The 21,783-nt window shown below is 39.9% G+C and overlaps 1 protein-coding gene across 1 annotated transcript; it reads left to right on the top strand.

Annotated features, from left to right (window-relative positions):
• Positions 1-9,405: 9,405 nt before the first annotated feature.
• On the top strand, positions 9,406-21,783 carry LOC103456908 (protein NLRC3-like). The gene is made up of 4 exons (XM_008396758.1): positions 9,406-9,454; positions 12,682-14,437; positions 20,894-21,118; positions 21,681-21,783. The coding sequence occupies exons 1-4, from the start codon at positions 9,406-9,408 to the stop codon at positions 21,781-21,783; spliced, it is 2,133 nt and encodes a 710-aa protein (XP_008394980.1).

Raw genomic sequence — 21,783 nt, 5'->3', positions numbered from 1 at the left:
ARKTTTTTTTCTTCTTTTGCAAAAAAATAAAGTGCATAAATATTCATCCCCTTACTTCTTTCCTGAAGCACTTTGGTTCATTTTCACACACCTGTTTTGACCATTTCCTCCCATTCTTCTCTGCAGTTCATTCAGGCTGAGGCAGTTTTAGGTCTTATAATCAGGGAGGTTCATCTGGATTTATGTCCAGCGTTTGGCCTGGACGGCCAATCAAGGACAGCCTCAGTCTGCTCCTGAAGCCTCTCCKGTGTTATCTTGGCTGCTTGCTTCAAGTCCTTTTTATTCTGGAGGATGAGTTCCAACAATGAGGTCTCAGGTCCAGATCATATATTGCAGTTGTCACGTCACCCTATCTGTCAAGTCGCCCARTTCCTGCTGAAGAAACAGACCATCCCCACAGGAGGATGCTGCCCCCACCAAGCTTCACGGTGGGCTCAGTTGAAAGTGATGAGCAGTGACTGTGTTCCTATACAGACACGATGTTTTGAGTCCAATGCTGATTTTCAGGGTGATTCTCCTGTCCCGTAAGACCGTCAGTTCCCAAAACTACACACACAAAAACCTTACTTTTTTACCCTGGCATACAGGATGAAAAGCTTGCGGGGTCCATTATGCCCCGTTCCTTAAGACTGCAGGAGGGCTAAGAGAGAAAAAAAATAATGAGCATCTGGCCGACTGTCTGCTGTTTAAGCCTGAAGAGTCTTCAGTGGAAACTTGAGAGTGAAAGAGGTCAGAGGTCAGCAGAACCTTGGTGGGGAGGTTCCCCCTTAACCTCCTAGAGCTCAGGCTGTTCTGGGTGTTGTTACTCAGCAGCAGTCTGGGTTTGAGTTACAGCTCTGAGCCCTGCAGCTCAGTGTCAGACATGCACTGATTGGTTAAATGACTTCCTGYTTCATTGTGCCAATGACAGAATAAGAGCAGATGGCTACAGAGTCTGTGACATGAGGAACCGAGGAATCTTCTCGTTCGTTGATTTATGACGCCGTTACACTTTTCTGGGTTTTGCTGCCAGTGCTCTGTAATCTCTGTGCTGCTGCCAGCTTTGACCGGGATTCTCTTGCAAAAGACATTTTTAATCTCAGTGGGATCATCAGTTCCATCAAAGATGAAATCAGGCTAAAAATGAAGTTTTCTATTACAACAATTAGACTAATTACAGTCCTGAGGTTTGTTGGTGAGCCTCAGGTCACAGTGTCTTCAATGGGAAACAATCAGAGTTCATCAAACTATTTGCATCATGAAATGGATAAAACAAAAAAACCCAGCTCTAATTAGTCTAAATGTGTGTAGGTTTTGCTTTCACGACTCTGTTCACCATTTCAACATATTTTTTCAAATATTTTATGAGAATCTCGAACAAAACCCAACAATATTTACCTCCTGAAACCTGCTCGGCGTGTTTCATGAAATGAATGTAGAACTGAGCAGCAGTTCGGACTGCGGAGTTTCTTCTGGGAGAATAAGAGGAAGGAGACGCAGGAAGGAAACAGGATGAGACAGGACAAGTTGAAAAGTTAAAATATATCCAATGAATTCACCTGGTTCAGAAGGAAAAAGCCATTTTAGTATSTAATGACATTTTTTTCTACTTATTTAAATAATTCTAAAAAAAAAAAACGAATTTCAATTAGAAAATAGAAAAAAAATATCATACGGTATTATTTGTCAATTTAAAAAWCTCTAAACATCCCTTATCTACATCTCAACGTCTCTGCGCAGCAGCGTGAGCTTTACATGTCATCAGTCAAAACAATTAACAGATGACTCTGGTAAAAACAAAATGCATCAATGAGGAAACTAAAAAGAATTTGAATATGTATGCATCGGGGCAACAAAGAAAAACAACAAAAASAACTCCCCATGGCTTAAACTGGACTTTGCTTCCAGCAGGAAACCTGCGTCTGTCATGAGCTCCACCCGGCTGGAGCGCACTGGGAAGGAAATCCAGGGCCCCCCTTCTGCTAAACAGCCTGCAGGAGAGGAAGGAAGAGAGCAGTTTATGAAGMAGAACATTAAACATCCCTGTCACCCCGGCCTTCCTCCAGAGACACATTTAGGACGTCCTGAGGGACAGAAGAGCYGTCGTGTGATTGTTGCACATCACATGTGAGGTTGGTGTTTTGACAGACTGATGGAGCAGCAATTAAAGCCGTCAGAACATTGTTGAGAATCGTTTTGAAGTTCATTTGAATCTTAAAGTTCCTCAGCTGTCAGAGTCACTTAATAACCATTTTCTTYCCCCAAAGATACACAAATGAATGAATCACAAGCAAATTATCCATCCTAATATCACCAGCTTTATTCTTATTAACACTGAGATAAATGTTCTTTTTATGTTTTCATTTCAGCCACTTACMGGAGAGTCAGCTACTGTCTTTCTTTCACTCTTCAGTGAGAGAGTGCTGACCGACAGACCTGCCCACCCACCAGGKGACGTCTGGACCTGGGGGGTTAACAATAGASACTGCACTGCTGACAACTCAGTGACTTTGTCAGTTCTTATGGCAACTTTTCAGAGAGAAAAAAGAAACTACAGACCAAAATCAGAATCAACAGGTCAAGCTTTTTTACACGTCGGTGTTTGACCAGAAAACTGCAGTTGGTGCASCGCTACTGTTTATTAAGTGTTTGTTGCAAACAAGAATCACATAATCACAGGCTTAAGTTAATTTTTTTTGCATGTCACAGAATAAACTAAAATAACACAATATCACATTTTTGTGASAACAAATAAAGTCAAGAGGAGGAAAAAAATTCTTTAAGCCATTTGCAAAAAAGTCAACTTTTACTAAACCACAAAAAAAAAAGGTAGAAAACGGAACAGTCCTGCATCCAATCAAGAAAACACATGGTGCATCCTGGAACAAAGGGCTGATGCTATGACATCAGAGTCATTTAGAGATGACTGCGTATTTGATTTAATTCAAACATACACTCTGATTATGAAGCTTAAGACTCCTTAGTGTCTGCTTTGGTCTAATTTCACTTCAAAAAATTAACCAGATGGTTTTTGCGAGTGAACTAAWATAAAATTGTAGCTGTCAGACGGGCTGGATGATACTAATTTATGGTCCAATGGTGACATCTGGTGCTGAAAATGCTCCACTGTGTTTGTAGCGCTATTAGCACTGAAACCTAAACCAGTTATTTACCTACGTTTTAACCCACATTTCTGTATTTCAATCATTTTATAAACTTTTTTCTACAGCAGATCAAACAGTCCAGTAAAAAAACAAACAAAAAAACAAAACAATGTGAGAACATTTTACTTTTAAATGAATTTTTTTCATTGTAATTTGGGTTCATGATGTTTATTGTATGAAATATCCAACATCTAATATATTTAGAAAAAAATTGTAGGAACACCTCTGAAGGTTTCCAATGCAACGAAGAGGCATCGTTACAAAAGTTCAGCTTTTAGGGAAGTCATATTACAGTTGAAGCTTCTGACACACACATGCATGGAGAGGACAGCAGAATGAAAGTTCAAMAGGTTTATTGTTACGGAGAAAAGGAGTGGAAGGCGCAGACAGCTTGGTTCGGACTTCTCGTGAGTCTGCAGAAAGAGAGAACTGAGAGAGAGATAGAGAGCAGTGGGAGCGCTGGAAAGATGATTGTGACATTGAGGATGATGGGATCCTCACTGAGCAGGAAGAAAACATCACACAGACAGAAACAAGCCACATCCAGACAAGGACATGTAGGAAGTAAATCTGCCCCTGTCTCGTTGTTTGGTGAAGGGAATGAAGTCATATTGGACTTTTCTAGTCATTCTGGCCGCTGAGTATCCATTCAGTACTCAGTGGATACTGATGTGTACTGGTGTGTACTGGTTACACACCAGTACACATTGGTCAGCCTTGCTCAGGGGCACATCAACATGTGATAAGGCTACACTGGAATAGAACCCACAACGTCCTGACTGTAAGGCAACTAGCCTACTGTTGCCCACTGCGACTGCTCTTCACTTTCACTTTACCTTCATAATGGATCTATTACATTGCCTGAGGCTTAATTTAACATGACAGTCAGTAGTTTTCAGTCTGACCTTCGTAGAGGTCAGAGTGGATAACTGAATAATAAAAGACAAACAGAAGATCACAGAATCAAACCTAAAAACCCAGAATCTTCACAGCTTGTTGGAGTTTATTTTTTCATGTTTCACCAAGAGCTGACAAAAATGCATAATAAAGAATAAGCTTCTTTATTATTTAAAAAATAAACCTTTCTCCACTAATTGCCTGTTTCAGTCCTAATTCACTGCATCAGGGCTTAAAGAACTCCGTCTGGGGACCAGACTTTGAAGCAAAGCGAGCATTGGACCAAACGGTCCTCCTCAACTAAACTGTAGATAATAGACAAAGATGTCTGCCAATCAGAATTCTAGCTCCCGTGTTCTTGACCAATGACTGTAAAATGGTTTGTAGAAAAGAAGCGCATGCGTTCGGTTCGGGCGTTAAATCAAATGAAAGAAGATGGAGTTTGTTTCACCCGGTGAAGAAACACGTTTACTTGAGAAAGGAATTGAAAACAAGTGGCGCTGGGCATGAATAGAGGAAAGGAGACAGGAAGTTGGCGGAAATTTTTACAAAAGGGGTGATTCACACATTTCCACATGTGAATCACATGTGACTTTCACGTGGGATCACATGATTCACATGTGATCACATGTGATTTTCATGGGATTTTTTCGTAAGGAGGTGGGCAGAGGGCATGGGACATCTGGAAGTGAACAACAATAATTTAAACAGAATGACTTGGTAAAGCCTTTTGTGTTTCCTCCAATAAGTTTTTCAATAGTTTGCTTCGGGTTATGGTCCATTTGGAAAACCACTCTGTCCCCAGGTATTAGCTTGGGGACAGATTTAATACTTTAGGTTTCACCTAAATCATTCAGTTTATAAGATAGTTTATCCCTGATACTCACCAAATGTATGTAAACCTCTGAATTCAAAGAAAGTTACAAAACATTTCTACAAGAAGTTCTCGCTACGTTTCCTGGCATTAACAAATAGAAATTTGTGAAACGCTGGTCGCTCAACAAAATTACCAGAGATATTTATCGGTTGCTTTGATACAGAAAGTGATCCTGAAGTCTGTTTTTCCAGATTCTCAGAGCGAGTCGTGTTGGACGAGAAGCTGGAGGTTTGGTTTGCTGCATCACCTGCTGCGTCACCTGCTTCTCCGGTTGAGCCCAGAGCTCCCAGTTAGCCTCAGCATGCACAGTCCACACCAGAGGGAAGAATCAGAACCAAACCCAGAGGTTCTGCAGACAGACAGGAAGACAAAGCAGAGGAGATAATAATGTTCCTGTAAAGGTGATCACAGTCAAAAGATGTTTTTACACCAAGATTGAATCTTTGGAGGGACAGAAAACTAAATAAACTGATGGCTTTAAAACTTTTACACAGTAATGTCTCATTCTTAGATGTTATAATTCACTATTAAATTATTCTTTCCCCTTAATTTTTCTATGAATCTGCAGTAATGAAGATGTTTCCCCTGTTTGCTTCTCAGGTTATAGATAAATGTTCAAACTGGTAACAGAGACGTGTCTCTGTCAGACTTCAAGATGAAACTTTTTCTGTTATCATGAAGTTGGTTTTCTTAAGAACTGGAGGCTGCAGAGCCGACAGGCTGGAAAACCATCAGCTGTCAGGTTCAATCTGAACAAACTGTTCTGATCTGAACCAGAACCAGAACCAATAGAGAGCAAATAATTTAGTTTAGAAAAAAAACTAAATGAGCAAACTGAGGCAATCAGGAAAAATTCCTGCACACCAGAGACAGAAAGTGATAAACATCTCACAGAAAACGTATACGGCAAGTTAATAACCCTTCTGTTGTCCTCATTTTTTGTGTATATGGAAAACACATACAAATCTCGGTCATTTTGACCTGAGGACAACAGGAGGACCTGTTTGTAACTCAGCAGGTTTTTCATGTTGTCATTGGAAACAGTGTAGACAAACCAGCTATACAAATCAGTTATAAAGCCCTTCAGCCCAAAGTACTTCAGCTTTGGGCTGAAGGGCTTTGGGCTGAAAGAGCCCAAAGCTTAAAGAACTTTATGTTCTGGAATGAAAGACTGAGGTTCAGGTGAGAATCAACATGGAAAGTTTCCTACATATCAACGTGAAACAACAAGATTAAATAAATTAACAAAATCTGTATATGATAATATTAACATGTCAGATGGTCGTGTCAACATGTGGAGAAACATCAACATTTCAAGATTCTTGGTTCTGTTGACTCAGATTAGAACTAGCAGAAACTTTTATTAGTTTTATTGCTCTTGTGTTTCTGTGCAGAAATTTGTTGGTTGTTAAATTTCTTTATAGATAAAGCTGAAAATCTCCATTAATTTGATAAAATATTGATTAAGAAAATACTAAATATGTTTAAAACATAAAAATCSTTTAGCCTGAAATGTGAACTTGTTTTTAAACATTTATCTCCTGGTATAGATGATCAGACAGGATTCCTGTAATTTCAACAGGTGAACACACCTCTGCTGTCAGAGGAGGCGGAGCCTCAGGTGGGTCCGGTTCAGGTTCTGGAGAATCAGGTCCAGTTCTCCAGTTCGCTCTGACTCGGTTTGTGTGAACAGAAGGAGAAGCAAAKATCTGATYAGGTGAGTTTTAACTCCACTTTCTTCTGGTTTCCAGTCCAGACTGGGTTTTCTCTCTTTGAGCTGATAGACAGAACCAGAACTCGAATTGGGCCTGGTTCTGGTTCTTTTTAAGATGCAGAGCTGCATCACCTGATTTCAACCAGGAACTCTGATTTTCACTGAGTTTTCATCTGTAACCCAAACAACCAGCTGAGTTTGCTCCCAGTTTTATAGTGGAGTCAAACTGGTACCAGTAGGTTCTGAGTGCTTGTGGCCTGAGATATCTGGGTTCCTGGTTGGTGGATGGAAAATATTTCAATATGAAGTCAATAATTTATTGATCTGAGAGGTTTCTCTGGGCTTTTATCAGTAGAAAATCCAGATTGAATCAGTTTATGGAGACAGAGGACAGCTGATCACATTTCAATCAATTATTGATCAATAATAAGAGATTGTGATGAAATTACAACACAGCGCCCCCTAGAGTATTTAAAACCATCCGCCCCATCCACTGCTGTTATTTAGACTTGAACTGAGGAGTTAAAACTTCAAACCATCAGAACCTATAAAAACTATTGGACCCGATTTACGCACCCAGCAGGAAGTCGGTCATCTTGGATCAAATATGTCTTTTTATTTATTTTTTTAACATTTTGACTTTGCAAGAAAAACCTGAATAAAAATGTCAGATATATCCCAGAGAGCTTRGATGTTTAAATTAATCTTGAAGAAAACTTTCCTCCAATCTCCAGTCCAGGTTGCAGGAGGTTCAGGTGTTGAAACCTGATCAAGCTGTAGAGAAGCAACAGCGCCCCCTACAGGAACAACAATGTAATTGGCATCAGAACATGAGGGTGGTGTTAATTTTGACAGCAATTTTTATTTAGTCTTAGATTTCTGGCCAAAGTGTAATTTAGTTTTAGTCATTATTTAGTCATTAGATTTGTCTTAGTCTGGTTTTAGTTAAATTATTACAATAAAATTTTAGTCGACAAAATTACTTGTAAATACTTTTTGAGAATTTCACTTCAATGAACACAAATTTAATCATGTAGGCAGTTATTTTAACCAGTTATGGTAGATTGTTTTTGATTGAATATTTAATGCATACAAAAACAGATTTAAATAAAATATTTTATTTTCTGACTTTTCTTTCAACAATAACAAAAAATATTTCAACCAGTTGGCCTGTTCTCCCTAAAAGTTATATGCATTGTCAATAACTTATTRCATATTGCATTMTTGATTCTTTTTGTTTTTACTGTAAAGTCTAAAATAAACTCCATGTGTAATAACTAACCTATTAAAAATAAAACTAATGATCACTGAAACTCAGCATCCAAGAAAATTAAACCACAATATTCTATTGAAAGCGCAACAGAAAATTTAATCAATCTTAAAATAATATTCCTCATATCAGCCTCTGGAGATGCTTGTGGTAGAACTGTGGTTCTGATGCTCAGGTCTTCGTCTGCCTGCAGAGTTTGTCTCCTGATTTATTCTGTCTGATATCAAACAGTCAGATTCGTATCGTATTCTGTCTCTCTGAAGCTGTTCAGTCAGGGATGTGCATCTTCCTGCTYACGTCTGTAATAAGAGTTTTTGGTTCTGAGGACGCAGTGASGACACAGGTGGATGTTTTAAAGGGAGCGATGGTGATGAGCACAGCGCCATGTTTGTTGTCTGTCTCTAGGCAACCGTGACATCAGCACCTCAGGGCCTCAGCGGTCAGTACTGGATCCTGTCACCACAGTTTTGCTGGCCTTGATATTTCTTGTTTCAGTAACATTTAACTGCCAAGCAAAGAACGATTCTGTATTTTTACAAAGYTGTGTCAGTCCTAGCCCAGCCATAGATCCCCACTTGTTTTACATGAACCATATCCATTCTGAGTCCGAGGTCCTGTTCCAGGATCGCACCCAGTCTGCGGCTCAGCTCCCGTATCATCTCAGTCTGAGTGTTGGCCGCTTTGCAGATCCCATCAACCATACCTGGCAGCCTCGAAGTTGCCAAAACTGCCACCGGTATCTTCCGAAATTTGCGATAAGCCAGGTAGCCCCCAACTCCAATTAGCAGAAAATCTAATGAATCCAATCATGTACACATCTTCAACATCCTCGACCGACAGCATCGTCAGACACACGGTCTTCCACTTCCATGGAGAATCCATCGTATATCCAGCGAAGAATGTCCCGTCGGGACATGAGGGTTCCCCTTTACCCGGTTTCCCAGAGGAAAGAAATTGTATCAGTTGCGTTGAGAGACCAGCTGACCAGATCCATAATTTGCAGCTTCGGAAGTTATTCAAAAGAAAGACTCTGAAAACACAGGACACAGACGCTGAGCAGGGAAGATGGGGAGGGCAGGGAGACGGAGAAAGTGTCCTCCTCCTTCAAAAGACAGAGCAGAAAATACCTATTCTCTGCCTCTATGACCTCCATTGTTCTGGATCCATGGTGGAGAGGGGACAGGGTGTATTAAAGTGCATTATTACCTATTTGAAAGGCGAAGGTGTGATGTTGAAGTTACAAAAAAAACATACTTTAATTGTGTGGAAAATGTCCTGCAGCCGAAACACAAATGTTTTGGCTGCAGAGAAAACTTCTTGTTTTTGGTCAAGTCAGTTTTCATAATGATGTATAAAAACATAAATATTTTGTAAATGCTGAAGAAATGAAGCTGGTACTCCCATCAGCTGTGTGTGTTTGTCTGCAAACACACATTCCTGTGTGTGTTTGTCTGCAAACACACATGCCTGAAACTTAACACACACTTTGTTTTCCAGAGAAAAGATGGCGCAGCATGTTGAAGAGGAGCAGAAAGAAGTTCACCAGAAATTAKGTCAGTGATCAGAACCAGAAACAATCAAAATCATTAACTGGGTTTGATCAGGTCATTGAGTGAAGACAAGAACATCACCTGAGTGGAATTGGTCCAACTTCTTCAAATGAAAACAAATTGTTGTCAAACATTCGTGCAGCAAAATTATTTGTGTGTTGCTACCATTTTAAAGACTTTAATAAACGTTTCCAAAGGTCGTCTGTCTCTGGTGATCTCTGGAAATGTCTTTTTCAATCTTAAAACTTATAATGGTACAAACTAAGGATGCACACATCCACTTTTTCACTTTCACTACCGATATGAGGCTTAGTATCGGCCAATACTGATCCGATGTATAAAGTGCTGAATTTACTTGAAAGTTCTGTTTTTAAAACAGACATAAATTCACTGAATTACACATTTATTGGATAAATGTGTACTACTACAGCACACTTTAATACACAAATAGCTTCACAATCTTGGAAAAACAACRCAACTTTAATTTGTTCATGCAGTGAATTAGGACTGAAACAGGCAAACAGTGGAAAAAGGTTTATTTTTTAAATAATAAAGAAACTTATTCTTTATTATGCATTTTTGTCAGTTCTTTGTGAAACATGAAAAAATAAACTCCAACAAGCTGTGAAGATTCTGGGTTTTTGGGTTTGATTCTGTGATCTTCTGTTYGACTTTTTATTCATCAGTTATGTTTTACTTCACTTTTTGTTTTACTCGTCTTGATTATTTGTTGTTACTGTTTTGTTGTTGTTGGACCTTTCTCATTATCTTTTTTCATCCCCCTCAAACTGTTTCTAAATATTTCCTGATGTTCTAGTTTCAGTTTTTGTAGTGTAGGTCATTTCCTGTTCCACTGTATTCTCTCATTTACTCACCTGTGTTACTTTCTCTTCTCCCCTCTTCAGCCTGCCTCCAGCTCCAACTACTCACATCCAAAATTAGRTTAAATTACATTAAATTATTAGCTCTGGTTCATCGGTTCCACTCCTCCCAAATCTCCCAGTATTTAAGCTCCTCTATTTCAGCCACAGCTTGTCGGTTTGTCTTGTTACATTCCTCAGTAAACTCATTAKGTCTTCTGTTTCGGGTTTGTTTTGGATTATTTTTATGCTCCCCTTGATGTTCCTTTGTAAATTGGATTCTGGTTTTGTTTTATTCTCACCACTATATGTTTTTTTTCCTGCTGCTTTGAGTCCACCTCTACATGACAGAAACCTTATGAAAAATGCTTATGAAAAAAGTAAAGTAAATGATAAATGGGGACAAAGGGGGAGAAATAAAATTGCAAAATACAGAAACAAAATTCGTCCTGCACCATGAAATATAAAAATGATGCACCATTTCCATCAATTCTATTTATCTATTACATCTATTCTTGATTAAATCATTTTATATTAAATAAAAATAACTATAGCTATTGATGTGTGTGCAGATCATTACAATCACTAAGTCAGACCCAAGTCCTCCATAGAACTGTTCAAAAGAATCAAATTGATTTTTAACGGCACATCACTACTTTCAACAGTTATRACTTGATGCAGCTGGTAACAAATGTATATTTTTAGAATTTGTTGGTCTTTGATTCATTTTCCAACAAGGCTGTGAGCTKGTGTCTTGATAACATTCGTCATACGTCGTCTGTAAACTCTGAACTCTGGTGGAAGTAAACAATGCTTAAATACAAGGTGGATTGTTTCTCAGTTTGGGATTTCCCAAACTGAGAATATTCCTGATTCCTGAATATTTCCTGATTTCAAAACTTGTCACCACAGAGAAAAAGTTAATATATTAATCTACTTGATCTGACACAATATGGATTCTCAATTCAGCTTGTTTAAAATTAAACTGAATGAAACTTAAATGCAACTGAATATGTAATTACGACATGTTAAAAAAATTTCTGGATAAATATGGATTATATTTTTTGACACCGAATAACGATCAACAAAAAAGTTTAGCGCAACTTGTGAACCCAATGCTGATAAAATAAATGGTTCTGTACGTTTTTTAAATGATCAAACATTTTCTGTAAATTTAAAAGTAAATGTCCTTAAGCAGCTGAGGCCAATTCTCCTCTGATGTTTGTATCAGTGAAAAACGTCCATGTTCTGGTTCAGATGGGCTCAAATAAACCCAAATATTAAATTTTCTCTTGGAGAAAATCATTGCTGAGCCAAAGATGATGACAAAGACTCATCATCTTTGGCATGTTTGGCTTTGGAAAAAGATCAGCGGATCATTTCACAATAAATATAAATATATTTTAGTATTCTATTTTCTTAAATGTGAAACCCCCTTTGAATTTAGGAAACACAGTAAAAAGATGTAAACCAGTAGCCATGAATGAACTTTGTTTATTTTAAATCCAAAATTCACACAATAAGCTAATATTATGTACTTTGGTCTCTCACATGTTTGTGCAAACTGTGACTGAACTCTGACACTTTGCATCATTTCTCTCTTTTTGTTGCTTCCTGTTCTTCAGAGCGACAAACTCAAATCTGGAACATGGAATATATTTAGTTAACCACTGATGTAAATCTTCCCAAATGGCATGAGCACATATACAATCATAGAAAGTTGGTCAGAGGTCTCAACATGTTCAGTACAGGACAGACGATTAATACACATTTATATAGAAAGTTAGAGGAATATGAGCTACTGAGAATCTTTAGGTACAATAGAACATTAGTAAAACTTTTATCTCAATGCTTTTTTCAAATCTGATAGTTCACTAGTCTCATTTTGATTGGGATTACAATTTCAAATCTAACAGTTTGGTAAAACTCAAAGGTCAGAGGTCGCTCTGTGGGAAACATGTCTGAAACCTTCAACCAGAGAAAACCATGAAATAATTTTAATGAGCAAAACTAATTCTAATCATTTCTGTGCAATTTTTGTTTACAGTTTTTGTTATCCAACATAGTTTTTATCAGGATTGAGCTTTTTGTTTATTTACTTTGTTCTTTTATCTGTCACCTCAGTGAGCTCAAGCCTGAGTTTTCAGAGAATTACAAGTTAAATCTTTAAATTTCTCCCTCATCAAGGAATGAAGTTGGAATGGCTTTCTTGTTTAGATGAGAAAATATTATAAAAATACTAATAAAATGAATTTTATTTCCTTCATTAAAGTTTAATTTACAAAACCTCCTCTAAGAATATCAAAAATAATTTTATTCCTTATGTTTAGCTGAAGTGCCTCCTGTTGTGTCTTTGTCTCTTTTTGTCAGATTTTTATATTCGGTGTCAACAGGAGCTTAAAGCGACTCTGAAGACAAAGTTCCAGAGTCTCTCTGAAGGCGTCACTGAACATGGAAATCAAACCGTTCTGGATCAGATCTACACAGAGCTCCACATCACAGAGGGGTTAACTAGAGAGGTCAACCAGGAACATGAGGTCAGACAGATTGAAACAGCATCCAGGAAACAAGAAACAATCAGAAGAGAAGACATCTTTAAAGCCCCACCTGGAAGAGATCGACCAATCAGAACAGTGCTGACCATGGGAGTGGCTGGCATTGGGAAAACTCTGTTAACACAGAAGTTCACTCTGGACTGGGCTGAAGGCAGAACCAACCAGAACATTGATTTCATATTTCCATTCACTTTCAGAGAACTGAATACAATGAAAGAAGAGAAGTTCAGCTTAATAGGACTGATTCATGGATGCTTCACTAAAATCAAAGGAATCAGTAACTTTGAACAGTTCCAGGTTCTGTTCATCTTTGATGGTCTGGATGAGAGTCGACTTCCTCTGGACTTCCACAACACTAAAATGTTTACTGACCCTGAAAAGTCCACCTCACTGGATGTTTTGCTGACAAACATCATCAGGGGGGAACTGCTTCCCTCTGCTCTCCTCTGGATAACCACACGACCTGCAGCAACCAATCAGATCCCAGCGAACTTTGTTGGCATGGTAACAGAGATCAGAGGGTTCACTGACCCCCAGAAGGAGGAGTACTTCAAGAAGAGATTCATAAATGATGAAGAGAAGGCCAGCAGGATCATCTCCCACATCAAGAAATCAAAAAGTCTCCACATCATGTGTCACATCCCAGTTTTCTGCTGGATCACTGCTAAAGTTCTGGAGGAAATGATGATGAAGACCAGAGAGGGAGGAGAGCTGCCCAAGACCCTGACTGAGATGTACATCAAGTTCCTGGAGGTCCAACTCAAAATGAAAAAGGAAAAGTATGAAGGAGGACCAGAGTATGAATCAGTCTGGAGTCCAGAGAACAGGAAGCTGATTGAGTCTCTAGGAAGACTGGCTTTAGATCAGCTGCTGGAGGGAAACCTGATCTTCTATGACAAAGATCTTGATAAGTGCGGCATCAACATCAAAGATGCTGCGTTGTTCTCAGGAGTTTTCACTGAGATGTTTAAGAAGGACAGCGGAATGGGCAAAATCTGTGTCTACTCTTTTGCTCATCTGAGCATCCAGGAGTTTCTGGCTGCTGTCTACATGCTCCACTGCTTCACCAGCAGGAGGTCAGAGGTGATCAAGACGTTCCTGGGAGAAAAMWWYWWWWWMAYKTCTYTRSATRAGTTYATGAAGAAAGTCATGGAGAAATCCCTCAGCAGTAAAAATGGCCACCTGGACCTGTTTGTCCGCTTCCTTCATGGTCTCACTGTGGAGTCCAACCAGAGACTCTTAGAGGATCTGCTGGGTCAGACAGAGAACCGTCCAGAAACCATCCAGAGAATCATCACCAACCTAAAGGAGATAAACATTGATGAAATCTCTCCTGACAGAAGCATCAACATCTTCTACTGTCTGATGGAGATGAATGACGACTCATTTTATCAGGAGATCCAACGGCTGCTGGATTCAGGGAAGAAACTCTCAGAGACTGACTGTTCAGCTCTGGCCTTCATGCTGCAGATGTCAGAGGTTCTGGATGAGTTGGACCTGGAGAAGTACAACACATCATATGATGGACGACTGAGACTGGTTCCAGCTGTGAGGAACTGCAGAAAGGCTCGGTGAGTCTGGAAATGAGGGAGTGGGTCAGTCCAGAAGTGGGGGAGGGGGCTCAGTGGGTGGTCCGGAAGTGGGGGAGGGGCTCAGTGGGTGAGATTCTGACCCACAGCAGGTGGTAGCTTTTGATGTCAGTGCCTTATTGTAATTCTTTATCACTACCCAGTCGTGTTCTTGGTGAGTCTGAAAGACACCCCCCTACTGTTCTTTAGATTTAGAATCTTATAATTACTTAAGGTTTTGCTCATCAAACCATTTGTGTTGTGTGTGCATGTGCGTGTGTGTGTGTGTGTGTGTGAATGCATGTAGGGGGGGGAAAAAAAAGCCCCTCTCTTCTAGTCAGTGCTTACTATACGTTGAGATTTCCTTCATCCGTTCACTTAAATTTTAAACTCTTACAGCTTTTTTTCTGTAACACTTGTTACATCTGAACATTTCAGCAAATGTTCCTCATTTTGTACATGTATTTCTTAAGAACATGTAAACAGGTCTACATGAGGCTCCTCGTATTCAACTTTTAGCTTTCTGCAGTTAAAGTGAAAGACAAACTCTAACATCGATCCCTTTCCAGAATTTATCCTCACATCGTTGTGGATGCTTTCAATCTTCAGTCTTTTTCCTCTTGTTGAATCAACACTGACCTTCTCAGTGCTTCATGCTTTCTGCAAAATAGTAAAGGTTTGTTTGAATACATTTGAAACTCATATTGTTTTCTGTAACACTTGCTAGTGTGATACGTGTCAGTAAAGTTCCTCATCTGTAAATTTATTTCTTAAGAATATGTGACAGGGACTAAACAGGCCTCGGTGAGGGTACTCACATTTATTTTTCAGCTTTCCCTAAAGTTGAAAGTTTTTTTACATTGTACAACCACGCTCCAAGAATTGCTCCGACATGGTGAATTGTTTTGTTACCTTTAAAATGATCTGCAGCTTTTGCTTCTAGGCCCTAATGATGCTACCTGTTCACTAATGTTCACTACAATACAATACACTTGCTGATAAGCACTCCATTACTAAAGCTTATAAATGATTAATACAAATCTTCTGTATGCGTTAAAGAGGATCATATAGTCAGATTAAGTGAAATATTAAACTTAAAACAATCAAAAATATTTATATTTACTGCCTAAACTGTATGAACGGAATGTTTGAAATACTATGAAAATATTTAATTTGCAGAATCCTGATAGTAAACTTCAGTTGTACACTGATTGATTAGATTGCCTCTAGATACAAAAGAATTGAGTTATTTTGTAATCATACTATGGAAATTACCAACAAGATCTGAACAAACAAGAAACTTGACAACCTCAAGGGATTTCTCACGTTAGAGAATAAACCGTCTGAGTTTCTTTAGAAGACTAAATTTAACCGTACCAATTTTTTTTGCCGTATAGCAAACAGGTACTGAATTTGAAGCGTGGGTCAGATGCCTCCAGCCGTCTGCTAAAGCTAGACTCCGGCCTTCCTCACTGTAAAACAAAACATTAGCTTAATAAAAGAGTTCAAGTGAAGTTAATTTAATTCTCATTAACTTGTTTGTACTCATCTTAAACAAGTGGCAGGAATTTTTGGTTAAAAAGTAGTAATACTTTATACATTAATCTATTTAAATTGAGTCCATGCAACAACTAAAATAAAATGTTAAAAAACAAATTATTTAACAGTGGTGAGAATTTCGGGTGGTAAAAGTTTAACATTTTAACATGTCCGGACACTACACCATCTCTGGGTTGGGTTAGGGTAGCAGAAAAATAGTTGATAGTTGTATTTACTGGGAGAAAGGCTATGACTCGTTATCAGGACAAAATGAGACCTGTAAAACTGATGGGTCCATATGACCGAAGGAGAGAACCGGTCATCTGCTCCAACAATTTCTTACTCTGTAGGAAATATTTTTGGTCAGAAGGAGCAGGAATATCACAACATCAGATGTATTTTGCATCCTTATATCAGTGATTTAAGACTATTTAAAATGTTTGATGCCATGCAGTATACCCCAAGAGTATAGAGTCCAGAAAATAAAACTAAATCCAAACAGGAAGTCAAACAGAAAAAACCTTCCGGGGGCCGACCACGGCACAGGAGGTGGACCTCTCGGAGGTCCGGTGGGTGGCGACGTCGGAGGCGGAGCTTGCCGGCTGCTGCAGGCGCTGGAGACGGGGGCTCGGGTGGAGCAGACACTGGGGGCTCGGGCAGGGCAGAAACTGGGGGCTCGGACGGGGCAGACACTGGGGGCTCGGACGGGGCAGACACTGGGGGCTCGGACGGGGCAGACACTGGGGGCTCGGACGGGGCAGACACTGGGAGCTCGGACTGAGCAGAACGGCCGGCTGAAGTCTCAGGAGGAGCACTAGGAGTCTCGGGARGAGCACTAGGAGTCTCGGGAGGAGCACTAGGGGTCTCGGGAGGAGCACTGGGGAGCTGCACACCGGCAGCGGGCTCGGGGAGCTGCAGACCGGCAGCGGGCTCGGGGTCGTCGGCAAACTCCGGGGGCAGAGCCACAGGAAACTCTGGAAGCTCGGGGAACTCTGGAGGCTGCTCACTGGCAGCTGGCACGGGTGCGGGAACCGGAGGCAGCGGGGACTTGCGCTGCCTCAGCGCAGGGACCGGAGGCAGCTGCAGGCGGAGCCCAGGGGCCGGGACCTCCGGCGGCTCAGGGCAGCGGTAACGGCTTGGCCCAGGGGCCGAGACCTCCAGCGGCTCAGGGCAGCGGTGACGGCTTAGCTCCACTCCAGGCAGGGGGATCGCCAGCCGCGATCCCCACAGCACAGCAGAGCTCCGCCACAGAACTCCTCCAGCGGAACTTCTCCGAACCACCGCCACGGGCTCCACCATCTAGTCCGCCTTTTCTGTGGTCCGATCCTACTGTCATATTGGTGTGATGGTTGGTGATGGTGAACAACTGATGTTTGTTCGTTCTGTAGGACACAATTTCCCTGTAAGAAAAAAACAAAGTTTTGTGTCTTTTACATTGTTGTTGTTTAGCACATGAAAATGATAGTGTACTTAACTGAATGACTTTTTTTCATTTTACAGTTCAGTCAGTGAGATTGTTCATTTTGTGTCTCAGAAAAAAAAAAAAAAAAAAAGGAAGGCAGCAAATGTACATGTTGGTTCCACAGGTTTCACCCCTCCCCACCCGAAAATATGGATAAAATTGATCATTACAGAGTAAAAGTAATTTGAAGAGGGGGAAGCATATAAACAAGTCAAGTCAGTGGCAAGTCAATGACATGATGCAATCTGCATTTTTTTAACAGGAAAAACGCAATGTTTTTGTTTGTGTGCGTGTGTGCATGTGTGTGTGTGTGTGCGTGTGACTTTTATAATACATTTAAATTGCTGAACTTTGTAATAAGTAGAATAGAAATGACTCTTTTTTGTGGTAAATTGTCTTGAGATTACCTGTTGTAAATTGTTTGATCATTTTTTACTTTAACCCATGCTGTAACTCCATAACTGTAGCAATGGAAACTTTTCATTTTCCTCTGTTTGATGATGTACTTTCATTTCTTTATCATTGTATGGATATTTTGCAATTGTCTTATGCTGTTTAATATATTTTTAGCATTTGGAATGTAAACTGGAAGTTTCAGTATTGATCACTCTGTGCTTTCATGCTAATTTAATTGTAGGAAGAAAACAACTATATAATCAGTGTTTGTACAGATGGTAGACATTTTTAGATCCAAAGGATAAATTTCTCCAAATTTCTTTTTTTCTCAATCCCTTGTTTTGCAGTTTTTCTTTACCTCTCTCGGCTTATTTAAATCAATGTTACTTTTTTTTGGTAATTAAAGCTGAATTACTCCTTTACCATATAAATACTGACCCTGCAAAAAACCTTGGAGAAAACCTCTTACCACCCCTCCCCCCAAAGAATACTTATTTTCAGTTTTAAATTTTTAATATGTTACCTTTAACAACTACCAAGAAGCAGCAAAGAACATTGTAACTTGTTAACACAGGTGAAATTAGGAGGAATATTTATAGCATTCTTACAGTGTAGAAAAAAAATATGTTGAACAATAGCTAAAACCAAATCTCAACTTGTTCATTACTGAGCCCCCTCACCCACTTCCGGACCACCCATTGAGCCCCTTCCCCACTTCCTGACCACCCACTGAGTCCCTCCCCCACCGGAAGCCACGCCCACCTGTCAAATTTGATTGACGAAAGGGTGTACTTATGATCTCTCCTGTTCAGGGCGGTGCAGAGACCTTTGGAGGGGCTCAAAGTTAAAAAGGGGCACATTGAAGAAAATCTTAAATCACCGTACAACAACATAGCAACAACCCATATTAATCAAGAATTTAATCAGATACTGCTATATCATTGCCATGCAGGAACAATGCAAAGCAAATGTAGTTTATTTTCCCCAACAGGTTTAATGTTTCTGTTTCTGCTGCTAACAGTCCTGGAGGGCTGAGCTGATCTGAGACTGAAGCTGTTAAACAGACCAGAGGAGAGAAGGTAAAAGGTTATGAAGTTATGAACTAAGCAGAATTGCTGCTATTTTACAAAATAAGCTCTAATAATATCTATTTAACCTCTTGAACAACTTGGCTGCAGACTGATTTATAGATCAAAAAAGCGCAAAGGGGTTAACTCTATATAATCTTTTGATGTTAGCACCTCTGAGATCAGGAATTGTAAGACTGAGATATCAAGGCAAAGAAAACTCAGTAGCTGCTGGTGGGGGCCCTTCAGGGGCCTCTGGACATTCAGGGGCCCCTAGAAATGCTTGAATTGCAACACAGACCATAGATCTAAACCTGTAGAATTCATTTATTAAGAATGACAATGTTATTAAATTTTATTTGATGCATTCAGCTGAGAAAAAATTGTACATTTAAGATTTAGTTAAGAAGTTTACTTTGTAAAAGTTTAAAGAATCATCTTGATAGTTTGATAGTGTGTTACTATGGCTACAATATGGTGTAATCTTTGTGTTTGAGTTTGTTCACAAATACAACACAGCAAATAACCAATAATCAGTGATTGATTTTAAACTCGAGCAATAAACCTGGTCTCCCTCTCACAGACATTATCTATATTTAAACATGTTAGTGATGCTGAGGTTCTTAGGAAGGGTTTCGGGGGGGGGGRGGGGGGGGGGTTATGTCTAAGGCCACTTTAAAAGACACTTTAAAATAAACCCCATCATTTTGTTGTTGCCATGGAAACTAGTTATAAACTTTATGAACACACTCTTCCTCCTCCCACTAGTTTCCTCTGAGTTTGTAACAGACCAAAATGTGGTGATTGTTGTCTAGTTCCAGAAAAAGTCCTAGTTTCTGTCAGATCCTCCCAAAGCGCTGAGAACTCTGCTTCCAGAGCTGGAACCATTTTCCTCATCAACTCTTCATCTGCAGCCTTTGTTGAAGCYRTTAGCTGTCCTCCATGAAGACCTGCAGAGACATGAGCTTCAMYTCTTTAGACATCCCAGCCTCTTTAGTTCCTGGAGAACTTTCACTGCTTCACCATGAAGATGCTGCTGGACCCAAACGCTCCGTCTCCTCCAGGGGTTTTGCTCTTCAGCTCTTTAGGAGTTTAGCAACAWTTTCTTCTGACATCCAAACCTTTGTTCCTCTGAGACGATGGACAGACACTGCAGAGACATGTGTCCCTCTTCCAACCAGTTTGTCCCAGTTCCTCTCAGAYCAACAGAGGACGGTCCAGACCTGAAGGAGCAGCAGGACCGGTTCTGCTGCTGCTCTGCAGGACGACCAGAACAATCTGCAGCTTTTAGCTGAAGCAGGTTGACGACTGTCCACTTTCTACTTTGTTAAAGCATCAAATCCAGCAGATGAACGGAGACACAACTGTGAGCATCATGTGTCTGGTCTGCTCCCAGTTTCCTCTGTGGCAGCATTTAATAAGCTGCTGCTGGGAGCCTCGTTTCTATAGAATATACTACTATTATTACTGATGAGGAGGATTCTAGATGCTGCAGCAGCAGATATGGGCTGAACAAACCCAGAGATGCCAGAGGTCTACAGCAGGCTGGACTTCCTGCTCTGCTCACTTCATTTATAACTCACTTCCTGCTTGGTGGAAGATCTCAAGGAGCCAAGCGGTCTAGTCCAAGTCAGTGTGAGTCAGAGCTGTGAGCAGTTCCTCCTYCTCTCCATCATCTCCAGTAGTTTCCTCCATTCAGCTCAGTCAGCCTCTTCATCAGCTGCTGCAGCTCCTTTGAGGCTCTGATGCTGCAGAGAAACTGAACTTTCCTTCACAGATGATAGAAGATCTTCAACAGACCTTCAGCTCAGTCAGATGTTGAAGATGTTGAACCTGGACTTTAGTCAGGAACTGCACAGACTCTCTGTCAGGTCAAACTCAATAAACTGAAGATCAGATGATGACATCATGATGACATCACTGTTGTCATATTTTATCTGTTTATGATCCAGATTTATTTAATTAGAACTGAATTTATTTCTTCTCTCATCACAGACTTGGTGGCTGTAGGATCCAAAAGGCTGAATGTGAAGTTTTGGCTTCAGCTCTGAAGTCCAACCCAGATCTGACTGAACTGGAAATAAGTGAGATCTACATATATGAAGGTGAAGATTCTGATGTGAAGGATGTGTCTGAGATCCTGGAGAGTTCAGTCAGTAAAGTGAAGAATCTGAGGTTTGTTTTCTCTATTTATACAATAAAATCATTTATTGATACTTTAATCCTCAGTTTAATTAATAATTCTTGTGTAATATTTAATATCAATATTTTAAAATTTCAGATTCAAATTTCAAACAATTTGACCTCATAAATGATTTTCTTATTTTAGACTTTATTGAACTTTTTTTTTCAGTTTTTAAAATGTTTCTGACTGATGAACAAAATGAGTAAAATAATTCAAATGAAGTTAATTAATGATGGAGACGTTTCAGTTTGGTTGGTAAAGATTCAGATTGTTTTATTTCTGATTCTCATCTTTACATCCAGAATGAAATGTTGTTCCTCCAGTCGAGCCACAAACACTGACCAGTTCAAATCTTCATTAATGAAACATCTAAGAAGTGACTGATTGTAGAAAAGCAAATCTAGATTAACTGAATGACAGTGAGGTTTGCAGCAGCAGCAGGTTCCTCACTGTGTCCTGAAGTTGTGGTTCTGTTGGGCCGGGTCAGAGAGGAACCGTCCTCTTCAGTCTGACAGCTGTCAGTCGGTTGGAGCCTCGTCTCTGTGATGAAACTTCATCACGTCTCCTGAGGAAATAATGGCCTCCATTGGCTTTCAGCAGCTTTAAGAAGAACCCGAGGCCATTAATGGATAAACTGAGTGGTTCTGATCCGGTTACCAAGTCGGGTCTCCAGCTGATGATCAGGAACCAGCAGAAATAG

This window comes from Poecilia reticulata, linkage group LG2, assembly GCF_000633615.1.
Source record: "Poecilia reticulata strain Guanapo linkage group LG2, Guppy_female_1.0+MT, whole genome shotgun sequence".
NCBI classification, from domain to species: Eukaryota; Metazoa; Chordata; class Actinopteri; order Cyprinodontiformes; family Poeciliidae; genus Poecilia; species Poecilia reticulata.
The sequence above is the reverse complement of the archived record's forward strand: the minus strand, read 5'-3'. Positions and strand labels throughout refer to the sequence as shown.